Genomic DNA, 12,236 nt, shown 5'->3' on the forward strand with positions numbered 1-12,236 from the left:
CCCCTGCCCCACACACACGCACACACCCACACAGCTCAACCATTTCTTTCACTGCTGAGACAGACAGAGGGGAAGCTGAATGGATCAAAGTGAGGTTTGACACGCGAGGATACATTTTGCTGCCTAATCATGACCAGGCCTCCTCATTGGCTCCACACTCTCTCCCAGGCCTAGCAGAGTGAGCTACACACAGACTCTGAGCCATGCAGAATCTACGAGGGGGCACATGACTATGTGTGTTTAGCATGTTTTGTCACACATGGGGATTTCAAACCCTCAGAGCACCACTTCAAGGTTGGCCTCAATGCGTTCAGTAGCATGCAGGGCCAGTTATCAGCGAGTCCAGAGGATAGTTGTGTCCAGCCACACCCAGGCAAAAGGTCTCCCTCCACCTCAGCCACTAGTCAAACAAGCCTCACCTTTCACCTCCTGTGGAACGTGGTCAGAATGGGACACAATGCTATTAATAGAAACCTTTTTATATAGATATTTTTTTTGGTGTCACAGCGGTTTGTTGACAGTTTGAGCTGTAGGGTGTTTTGTCAGGCTGAGCTAAAAGAGGTAGCTTGGAGGCTAACTTAAGTAAACACTTGGTTGGGTGATTTATTGTTGCAGGCATTTGTAACCTGAGATTTTACAGCTTTATTATACTGAAAGTAACCACGTAGACATGGCTATCCCCCCCCCCCCCCCCCCCCCCCCCACCCAAGTCTAAGAGGGTCATGAAAAGAGAATATGCTACACCAGCGAACATCCGGTTCTTCCTCTTCTTCTTTTCCTGTTGTGGTTTTTCAGTGACTGATACTCTCCACTAAAGCAATATTTATTCAGAAATGTAATTCTTCTGCTGATGTGCTTTCACAGCTGCTACAGGTTACAGATGTACTTACATGTGCATGTTATGAAATAGTCTCCATGTGTGAATACTGGAATATAATGCCCGTACAAAGTAATCAGTTGATTTACATTTCCTTGTTTCATTTTCTCAGTCGTGTGGGTTTTAAGATTCGACTATATATATTTCAGTATTTGGGTGTATTATTAAATATTAGACGTTACTAAAAATTGTTACATTTAAACTTGGTTTAATATTTTCTACTTTACACCTGTATTTGTTATAAAAATGCATCTGGTGCCATTTTACCAGACATGATACATTCACAGAAGATTACTACTAGTAGTTGTAGTGCTGCTGCTTCTGCTGCTGTTGCTGTGACTGAAATGGATGTAGGATTTGTTGACAGAGCTGCAGTTGAGATGTTTTTTTTTTTTTAAAGAACCATTTCAGATATATTGGTGTCACTGATTTTTATGACTGGTGTTTATTTTCAAATTCACGACTTTGATTAGGTAGACATATTTCAAATATGTTGGCCTAATGAAAAGCAAAGGAGACTTATTGTGCTCTCATCTCATAGAACCCAAGGTGTGCCCAGTGTTTTGTTTTTTTTCTAGGTAGAAAGTTCTGTCTGCCTTGTGGCAGGTATTCACAATTTTATTAAATAGTACATTGAGTAAGGTTTTTTTTTTCCCCCGCTACTACAATAATCTGTGATACCTGTTTGAGTCCTCTGACCCTGTTTTGCACTTGTTAACTGGGAAAATAATGACACGATGCACTCATCCCACTAATCACAAACACATCAAATCATGTCTCTTCCATTTCCCCTGATCTGCTTGCATCACAGGAATGTGAGGGAACTAATTTGTACGAGGGATGTTCCTGGTGACTAATTTACTAGTCAAAGAACATTAACCAAAATTAAGAAAGTAATCCACAAAAAGATAAAAGTTGAGTGCAGGCTAAACTTTGTCCGCACAATATTTGAGAGTTGTGTGAGACTGCTGAATCACATTTTATTCAGTATTCACTTCAGTCGTTTTCATTGCTGCTGAAATGTGTGGTTAATTGTGGCAAGCTTGGCACACACAGGTGACAGCAGTAGACTTTCTTACCTTGCATGTTGATGTCCACACATCTGTTGGGTTTTATGGAAGTTTTTCTCTGACACAGTCCAGAGACATACTAGATTAAAAAAACCAATAGTAATAATAAAAAACTGCAGAACTGTGCTGGGTTTTGTGGTTCTCTATGCGAGACAGAGGGAGTACTAATGAAATAATGAAATATGAGCTTGTTTTACATGCTAGCATTTCAGCTGCCAACTAGCAAAGGCAGAAACTATTAACCATTCAGGTGAATGATTTAATCTAAAACAATAGCTGGACTAAACTGCTGCGTTTTAAGGTGGTTTGAATTTTTGATTGTGTGAGATGTGTTTATCCCTGTGTATAGCTTAAACAAGGCTGCCTCGGTTTCACCAGTGGTTTGCATTTACCACTTGGTTGTAAAGCATCATTTTCATTTTGATGTGTGTCACCTGGGCCACACCTGTTTCAGTTATTCTTGTGGTTTAATGCCCTGTTGTTGTTGTTTTTTTGTTTTTGTATTTTAAACTTTGCCACAACCAACACTTTGTCTCTGAAGTTCTGCCTGACTTGGTGTGTTCTTTGCATGCATCACACAACATTTTACGTAGCTCCCATTCACTTAAATTGTGGCTGTTGATTTTGGTTGAATGGTTCAAGAAGTTACTTAATACTTTTATCTTGACCTTGATAGAAAATGTCAGGAGATCAAGGAAAGAATTAATAAGGACATGGGAAGAGAGAGCTGCGGTGTGCAGGGAGTCCAACTGCACTCAAAAAGCTTCTTTAATAATGTGATGGTTGATGCCAGTGACATGGTTCTGCAGTATGGTGGTGTACCTCTGAAGATGGACTACAAAAAGTGAATATTTTAAGTTTCAAAGTCCTTCCACTTTGTTTTGTCCACTTTTTAAAAATGTAAATCTACGGCCTGCACACAGCGCAAAATCCTGATAACCACATTTTATTGCTGCAGTATAATATCCATCATTCACAAAACACATCAGCAGGTTATGACATGAAATGGAAAACACACTGTTAACATTTACATGATCTGTGTCTCTTGTCAGCTATGTTGATCGTTTGTTTCTAATGACGGTTGCGAAGTGGGTTGCTATGAATTATGGGATAGCATTAGCTTCTTTCCTTTCATAAAGGATGCTCCAGTGTATCCTCTCCTAAAGCGGGAAATAAATGAAGCATTGAAGGACCTTCCCGGAGTATCTAGAGAATTCGATCCAGCTCTTATTAAGGCTGCCACGCAGATACTTCCTGGTCACTTCACTCTGTAAGCAGATTTGACCATTCATCCAGAACTTGTGGTTGTATTTTACTCGTGAGCATGAGAAGGTGGATTTGGAAAATAATCTAAGCCGTGAGCTCGTGGTGGTCTCCCACCAAACATACACATGCAGTAAACAGTGACACAAATACAGTAATAGAAAGCCAGCGCAGGCCACGGTTCTGCTGTGTGTTGATGTATGAGCGCGTCTGGGAATGGAAGGATACAAGTGCAGCCTGGCTTAGGAAGAGAGGGAGAGAGAGGAGTGGTATGGACTGTCTGGGGTTGCCATGGGAACCCAGCTGCTAAAACCAGGCAGGGTCAGTGTGGAAGAGAGGCTGCATGCAGCGTGAGAGAAGGGATGCCACCCGGAGGCCTGTTTGCAAACTACACAAACATCATACGCACTGAAGTTCAGGCTGAATTCATCTTTAAATAGTAAGAAAGGAAAAAGAATATTAGCTCTGTTTAGTGCAGAGTTTTCTTTCATCCTCTGTCATTATGGATTATTTCCTATCACCCGGTTGTTCAGGCCTGTAGAGCTTAGTTCAGGCTTATGCAATCTGCACTGATACTGTAGACGCCCCTGTCTAATATTAGTCATTGGTTATTGACTTTTGATTAGGGGAAAAGAGGAAAAGCTCATTTTCACTGGGTCACTGGTTTACTTCCAAGCGGAACAACTAATTTGACATAGAGGCTGCTGTTGTTTACAGGCAAGAGATTTGAAACCTGCTCGATAATGTTGATTTAGACTATTTTTACTAGGTTTTCTATTTCTGGCACAGACTCATTCAGTAGCTTACTGACAGCGCATCGATGTCGGGCTTCAATATTATTTAGAGAAACCCATAAGTCAATGGCACAGTGAGAACTGTATTTGGGAGCTCCACATGGGACACAGTTCACTCCCAATGTTCCCACTGTAGCTCCAATTCAGAGGCTGAGACTATTTTAAACAGAGGTAATGTAATGGTCCACACAGACACTAAGCAGAGACAAAAGGGCATTACAGGCTATTTTACATTTTTATACAACACCTTTCAAAACCATGACTTGATGCCGGCCTGGAAGGCGAAATGGAGGCCTTGAGATAAAGCAGGCTCTTTTGTTTACACAAGATTTGGTTTGACTTTCAGGAGTGTCTCCGTTCTTGCTCCTATATTTAGGAAGTACCCACTGAGCCGTTGATGGATTTGTCTAGTTTCAGATCCATCTCCCAAACTGCACAGTGTTCCTGTTTGGATGGATGAGCTGAACCCCCCGGGCTTGGATCTTTCCAGCAGGTGACCGGGATCCTGCACAGCTCCACCTTCGCTGTGTCCCACCGCACGTGGCCCTGCGTGCTGTACCAGCTCAATACATCGGACAGGCCGTGTTATGTGACGAGCTGTGCAGCGCTGCCAGTTTTGTTAGGATACTGGGCGTGTTTTGTAAGAGAAGACAGATGAAGTGTTGAGTGGAAGTTCTTCTTTAAGTTTACAGTTGGTGTGTAGATACTAGTTTAGGTTAGACTTTTTGAAATGAGTACAAGTACAGCTGAAAACATTAGTCTGCTGATATAAATATAATCAACTCTTTGGTCATTTTTTAAAAAGAAATCTGCATTACTAAAGTGTTTTCAGCAACAATAACAGAATACGCTGCTTTTTGTTTTTATGAAATTTTTGTAAATTCATGGCATTATGTTTTTGCAAAAAGTCTCTGTCGCCTTATTTGACATAAGTTTATGCATTTTCCTGTTATTTCTAACCATTTCATAAACATGGCTATTATGCTAAAGTAAATTCCGGTAGTTTTCCTTTCCTTTCGGGGGCACACCAAAAATTCCTCAAAGCAGGAAAAACCCCAGCACTGCTAGCTTGAGAAAAAGTAGACACCTGAATTTGTTATCTTTGGCTGTTGGAAATTGTAATCATCTTCTGACATTTTATAGCCGCAGTTGTTAATAGAAGTGGGAAAGTCCTCAGAGAAAGTGGTAATTCATTTAAACACAGTTAAAATGGGAAATACTGAACTGTGAAAAGAGGTTTGAATATTTGATTTTAAAGCAGTAAATGCAAAGACAGTTTGTACTTTGCATGCAAATGGCTGTTTTCAAAGGGCTTAATTACCCATAATGCTCTTGGAAATCAATGCAATGAAAAAAGATGCTGACTACTCATGTTAAGGGGCAAGTTTTGCCTAGTTTTAATGTATGAAAGCATGTGTTTGGTTTGTTTTTTTTTTTTTTTTTTTTTTTTTTTTTTTTGTTGCTCAAAACAGACTAAATTGTATGTGGTGACCACAACTAGTCTGCATATAATTCAATTTGTGTTCTCTTAACTGTAAAATTCACAGACTTCTGTTATTTTCAGCCACTTTCTAAGCAACAAACGTATTGAAGCTTGATTAAATTAAGCCCAGCTTAAGAAAAACTGCCTTTCACATTTATTCAGAAAAATATTTGGGGACTTGGATCTATACAACTTGTACACAATACAAAACTGAATTAAATGCACATTACAGATAAAAATACGCACAGTTCAAACAGAAAACATTTAAATGGAGGGTTACCAGTTAGAAACAGTGCAGTGGGTCTGTTGTGTCCAGCAGTGTGTTTTCAGGCGCTGTCACCAGCCAGTTGGAGACTAAAGTGAGAGTCCATTATACTGGCCCGAGCGCTCAAAATATGGAAACTATTGATCGGATCCTCTGAACTGCTAATTAAAGATGGTCCGCTATTTGTAAAAAGTCAACCCAATTATCAAATGAGCACATGAGTCTGGGTTGCTGTGGGTCGGTATGAAGGTTTCCAGTGTGTTGGAGGGGATTTTTTTTTTTTTTTTTCAGTATTTATTCCTGTCTTTTGATGTCTTCAATTTTGTTTTGCTTTGGACACGTGCTTTTTTTTTTTTTTTTTTTTTCATGCACATAATTAGATTTTAGCACAAATTTAAAAGTGATCTGTTCTATTTTGGTCGTCTCCTCCAGATATCTGGTTTATTTTGGTTGTTTCCTTGTTGTGCCTGTTGCAAGGCAAACATGTACCCGAAGAAGGTGCTGTGGAGCTGGGTGGCCAGTGACTCTGAGCTCTTGGTGGAAACATACCCACCATGAAAATCTTCCCCCTGCACCCTTTTCTGCTCATTGGGCAGCAACATGTTGCCCGGGGCACTTTGCATTAACTGTCCCTCAACATATCGGAGTGCTTGAGTGAAGCTCAGCCTGCGTATGTGCAATAATGCTTGTGTATGTGTTTCATGGAAAGACTAGACAAATGGCATAGAAGAACTAGAGGGGGTGCACTGCTAAGTGAAATGAACGGCTTAGCTATTTAGCGCCATAAAGGGGCTTTTTTTTTTTTTTTTAACCTGACGATAGCACTGTGAAAGCTCATCTCAAGCAGGGACGTGTGATGATGTTGTTTGTGCCGTGGTTTAAGTAGAGTTTTGGGAATTGTTACATCCTCGCTTTAGAAAGTAAACAAAAATGGTAAAGAAAGCTAAAAATTGTTAAGATGCCTCTTATTGGTGGGGTCTGACTATATTGAACTTGCTGTGTAGTATATTTCTTATGTCAATCCATATGATTCTGCCCACAACAAAGTTTATACATAGCACACAGGCTGGCCCACAGCACCAGCTCAACACAAAAAGAATAAGAGGGGGACTGTTAGAGCAGATTGTTGGTATTTTTTCTTTTTAACTTTAAATATATATACAGAGAACAAACTGTCATGAAACAGTAAAAAGCCTTCTTTATAAGAGCGCTACTGTGCCAGGCTAAAAACAAATGAGAAATTACATCTCATTTAATGTGGTTTGATGGTTGTGAACAAATTTTAAAGTCATAAAACTAATTCATAAATGCCAAGCATAGTTTTCTGTGTATATATTGTACACATGCTAAAAACAAAGTGGCAAAATGGCGGCCTGCTATCCCTCCAAAGCCACAAATATGACAAAATGACCACATCACACAAAGATCTCCAACGCCAGCGTTGAGCAGTTCTTGGAGGAAACTGAAGAAACGGAGCACAAACCACAGATTTCTCTGGACCTTAAACCCGTCTATTTGTAGCACTCAACCAGAACAGCTGTAGTCACTGTAAACTGCACTGAAACCTTTTGATAAGGCATTATCTGGTCAGCCACTTGATGATCAATGTTATCTTTTTCGGCCTTTTTTCCTGGATCCAGTACTCTTGTTTTTTCTCTTTCTTTTTCTTTTTCTAGCCTCTTGCCTGGTACAGAGACTATATTTGGATCTCCAGTGCTCTACCAATAGTACTTCTGTCACATGGCAGTCACAAAGCACTCAGTAATTATAACCTAGCTGGGTTTCTGCAAGGAAGGCTGACTAAAAATACTCTCATATTGTTGCAGCAATGGGGCAAAAAAGCTGGAGAATTTTAAAAGGCTTTGCCTGTATTTTTGCGTGTCTGTGTGTGAGGGAGGAACACTTTAACATATACTGCGCCGTCTCAAATAACGGTGCAGTGCAGTGGGGTTTACTGGTTGTGTTTCTCGTCTCCAGAGAAGCGCTAATTGGTAAATAATATAATTAATTGTGTAATATGATGGGTGTGCTTCATGTTGTATGACTTCAGAGCCAGGACAAAAAGTAAACGCTGTGCTCTAAACCACAGATTCGTGTTTTCTCTCTCTCAGCGCTTATTTTTATTTATCCGTCACATCTTTGTGTTTATTTAAAATCATGTTTTGTCTGTTATTGTACTCAAAGTGAACTTGATTATTTTCTTGATCACTAACCTGGCATTATTTTGGTAATTGAGTATTTCTGAATGTGTGAATTGGATAATTTATAGTTGACAGGTGAAATTGTTTAAAATATTGAATAAATGATAAGTGATATGTACTTAAATGCATAATATATTGTGTAACACGCGCAAACACGTCAACCGAAAAGGTGACAGACTTATGGAAAACATGAGTATTCTGGTTTTAGATGATAAAGCATGTTTGAATGATGCTTTTGAAGGAGCTTAAAATGTAAGAAATATTGAAGAGGAATTGACGAGAGCCTTTAAATTCACAATTCACAACTTGTAACATTAATCACAGTTATAAAATAAAGCAAAAAAACCTCGATGCAAGTCAGCTTCATACTTTTTATCAGCTATTTGAGTTTGAATATTTTGAGATTTATTTTTTATTTTTTTTTATCACAAATCTTTGTTACATCATCTCAGGTTCTAGGACTTTGATTCATCACCATATTCTGACATTTCATAGAGGAAACAATTAATGCAGCAGACTAACCACTAAGAAAAGTGTGAGTCTGAGACCTGATCTCATGAAATGTTCACGCTGAATTGGCTTCCTACCTGATGAAACATTTTCAGAAGCCCACATTGTTTACAGAGTCTGGTTGGGGGGTTTTTTGTGTGTGTTTTGCTGCCCATTTGTCTGTAATTGCCTATGTGCATCATTGACCTCTATACTCGTCAGAAATAACTTAAAATTAAATTCTCATTGCTACGACCCCAGCTCCCCAGGGGAAGGGAAACATTAACAACCACTTGAAAATGGGTTTGGGGAAAATTATCATCTTTTACTGAGTTGAAGTCTACAGAAATAATATAGCTAAGCGGAAAATAAAAATAGGACAAGCTAAAGGCAGCAAGAGCTGCTAAAAATAATCCTAACCAAAAGAGACTCTTACCTTAGGTTATTTTCAGCTTCCTGCTAAAACCATATAACAAAATAAACAAAAACACTAGTTTTACTTGTCTTCACAAACTCCTCAAACTGAACACAAGATGATGTGGATTTTATTGTTTACTTGTTTTTTTTTTTTCCTTTCCTGGGAAACGCTGGCCAGTTTTGTTTATTCAGGACTCAAACCACTAACATTATACACATAATAGAATTATAGACAAAGAGATGGTAGATGCAGGGAGACACGTAACCATACAAGATGTAAGATGTAAGATAGAAAATCCCACATGGATTGTGACGTTTCGTTACAAAGCAAACCATGTCCATAAACGTCTCTGGTGTATGTGTCAGGTCTGTAAAGATGATTTTCAGGCTGAATTGAATGTCTAAAACGTGTATTCACGGTTCACCTTCAAAGGTCAGGTTGTAAATCAAAGACATTAAAGAATTGTGGGAATTTTACATGCTGGATTAGAGTGTTGATCCAATGGAGAGGAAGGGTAGTAAAATAATAAAAGGACAATTTTTAAATCCCAACTCAGGCTATGGTAATGTGTCCTGAGCACTTCATCTGTTACTTACTTAAATATTGCATAATTAAAACGGCACAAAAAGAAATTACATTACATACATGTATTTTGGACGTCAAATGCAATGTATAACCGGCTGATTTTGGACAGCATTTTTATTTTTTTTTAAATAATGATGGCGTATTTGGTTTCCAAGTGAACTGCTAGAGTTCATTTCAGATGTGACCTTCCTTTTCTCTGTACTGCATATGTTAAACGTAATCATCCTGCAAGCGTATTTACTGTTCATGTATATGTATTTACTGTGAGAAAGTGGAGTGCTCTTTCAAAAATAGCCTTACTTCTCCTTTTTTGTGGGCAGAAACAGTTGGTGTGATGAAAACATTGTTGTCGGAGCACATGAGCAGCGTCTCTGTTATCTAATGGTTCATAATAGAGCATTCATTCTCGGTTATTTAATTCTCATTGGGTGTGTTAGGTGTGCTACTTGTAGGGCTGAAGTGAAAATGAACTGACTACAAAAACTCTAAACCTGAACGCGGATCTTCTGACGCTTTGGGTTTCCTGTGCACCGCAGCCGTGTTGGCTGTCTTGTGATAATGTGAAGCTGGCGAGCGTTTGGGTAGAAAATGAAGGATGTGAGGGGGAGCCTGTTTGGTCCACATCTGTGTCCTACTTACTAGAATCACTCACCAGCTTCAGATGTAGATGAGGAAACTTTGTAAGATGTACACACTTTTATCCCCTCTGCTCTGACAGACACTTTGTACCATTCTTTCTATAAAATGTGTCTGCCATATGGCATGGCTGTGACCTGGAGCACTTTGGATTTAATTTGAAATAAAGCAGGGTGATGGAGATTCAGATGTTCTCTTCCTGATGGAGTAATCAATCAGGTGATGGGATAATGTATATGCTTTTTGGGAAAGTGACATTTTCAGTTGTTTAAATTGTTTAACCCATAGTCCTCCAAAATAATAATAGAAATATTATAGTTTGCTGCCCCTCCCTGAACCTGGTTCTGCTGGAGGTTTCTTCCTGTTACAAGAGAGTTTTTCCTTTACACTGTCTCCAAGAGTGTGCTCACAGGGGGTCATCTGATTGCTGGTGTTTTTCCTCTCTAATATTGTTGGATCTTTACATTACCATACAAGTGCCTTTAGGCGACTGTTGTATTTGGCGCTACATAAATAAAAGTAAATTGAAATTGAATTTTTCACATCTTCAGTGTTTTGCTTTTTTTGGTTTTTGTTTTTCACAAAGAAAAAAAAAAGGGGGGGAAAAACTTTTTAAATTGTTGTCACTTTACTTTAGGAAAGTAAATAATCATTAAATCATATAAACTGTGTGCGAGAGAGCGCAGTTTATAGCTTTTTTTTTTTTTTTTGCAAGTAACATGAATTTTGTGCAGTAAGCACATTTGTATTGTAAAAAGCATTTTTGCTTTGTGCCCTGTTGTTGGTTAATTTCTTACCCTGTCATTCAGTGTTGCTTAATAGTAAAGCTGTTAACAACAGCAAGCTAGATATCAGTGAATCCGTGTTAAAAAGAATAATGTTGAAATATTAACAGCTGATCTATACATTTGGCTCGTGGACTTATTCTTAATAACATTGCACCTTGTCTTTTCAAATACCCGTGGTGTATTTTAAATGTATCATGGCCCTTGGACCGGCCTTGCTGGAGTCTTTTCATGATGTGATCCAGATGATCCAGGGGCCTGCGTGACCATGTGTCCCCAGCCTCGGTGTCCTCATCCTGCCTGCTGTGCTGCAGAGAGGCCCAGCTGCTGCTGCTACCGCTGCACATGCTCTCTCAGTAGTGAAGAGATGGCAACAGCAAGCTGTCTAACCTCCACAGTAACCGCCTTATGTAATCACTCTGGCTAGAGACAGACCAAAATAGCCCAGACTGAGCAGGCCTGCCCTCTTGTGGCATACAGCTGCCTTAACACCGGCCTAGCAGGCCTAAAACAGGAGTCAGACATGGCAGCCGTTTCCTGCAGCATTCAGTGTAGTATGTAAATATTTTAATGTACTGCACAGATATAGCCAAATGCATTATGTGCCATTTGTAGTTTCCAGCTGATCAGATCTGGAGTTATATTTTTGGGTTAGTTCAGTGAAGACGACGTATTTATGAAAACAATGGTCAATTATTTTATAGTTTTACAGTTTAGTGACTTTACATTTTCTATGTTGATGACTCTTTCCGCAGCACATACAAAATGGTTGGAAGACAAACAAACTTTAACTACTCTTCTGTTCCCTCCTTTGCAGTTTCCTGGACAGAATTGATTCTGTAAGACAGAGTGACTACACGCCAACAGACCAGGTCAGTTCTCCTGCCAGTGTACTCGGTATTAAATGTATAAATCACCAGCAAAACCCTGCCTGCTGTTTTTCTTTCTTTTTTCCCCCTCCTTTCCCTGAACTGCATGTTTTGTTTCTTTGTGTTCACTACGTGTAGGACCTGCTACGCTGCCGAGTGTTAACTTCAGGGATTTTCGAGACGAGGTTCCAAGTAGATAAAGTGAACTTTCAGTAAGTCTCTGCTTAACTTTAACAAGGACATAAACACACACATTGAAGACATGTTTGTCCCCATTTATTGTTTGCCAACTTTTGTAAACCCTGTTAGCAGCTTGTGTAGCCAGGAGGTAATAAGGCTACTTTGAAAAAAAAAAAGTCCAATTTGACATGGAAATTAAATAAAATAGTTGGGAACAGGGTTAAAATGGGACCTTTGGGGTTGACTGCACAAAGCTGATCCAAAAATCTGTGTTTCTAGATATTTGTCTATTTGATAAACAAAATGTATTTTATCTGTGAG

General features: G+C 39.2%; 1 protein-coding gene across 2 annotated transcripts in view; it reads left to right on the forward strand.

Moving 5' to 3' along the window:
- The window catches only part of gnal2 (guanine nucleotide binding protein (G protein), alpha activating activity polypeptide, olfactory type 2), a 53,961-nt gene that overhangs the window by 34,502 nt on the left and 7,223 nt on the right, over positions 1-12,236 (forward strand). For both annotated transcript variants that reach the window (XM_085253634.1, XM_085253635.1), the window contains exons 6-7: positions 11,684-11,738; positions 11,874-11,947. In XM_085253634.1, coding sequence (XP_085109760.1) covers positions 11,684-11,738; positions 11,874-11,947 — 129 coding nt within the window. The remainder of the gene's footprint in view (positions 1-11,683; positions 11,739-11,873; positions 11,948-12,236) is intronic.

Source organism: Mchenga conophoros, linkage group LG18, assembly GCF_057382185.1.
Source record: "Mchenga conophoros isolate Kocher_MC1m ecotype Shallow Benthic linkage group LG18, M_conophoros_male_GT1.1, whole genome shotgun sequence".
NCBI lineage: Eukaryota > Metazoa > Chordata > Actinopteri > Cichliformes > Cichlidae > Mchenga > Mchenga conophoros.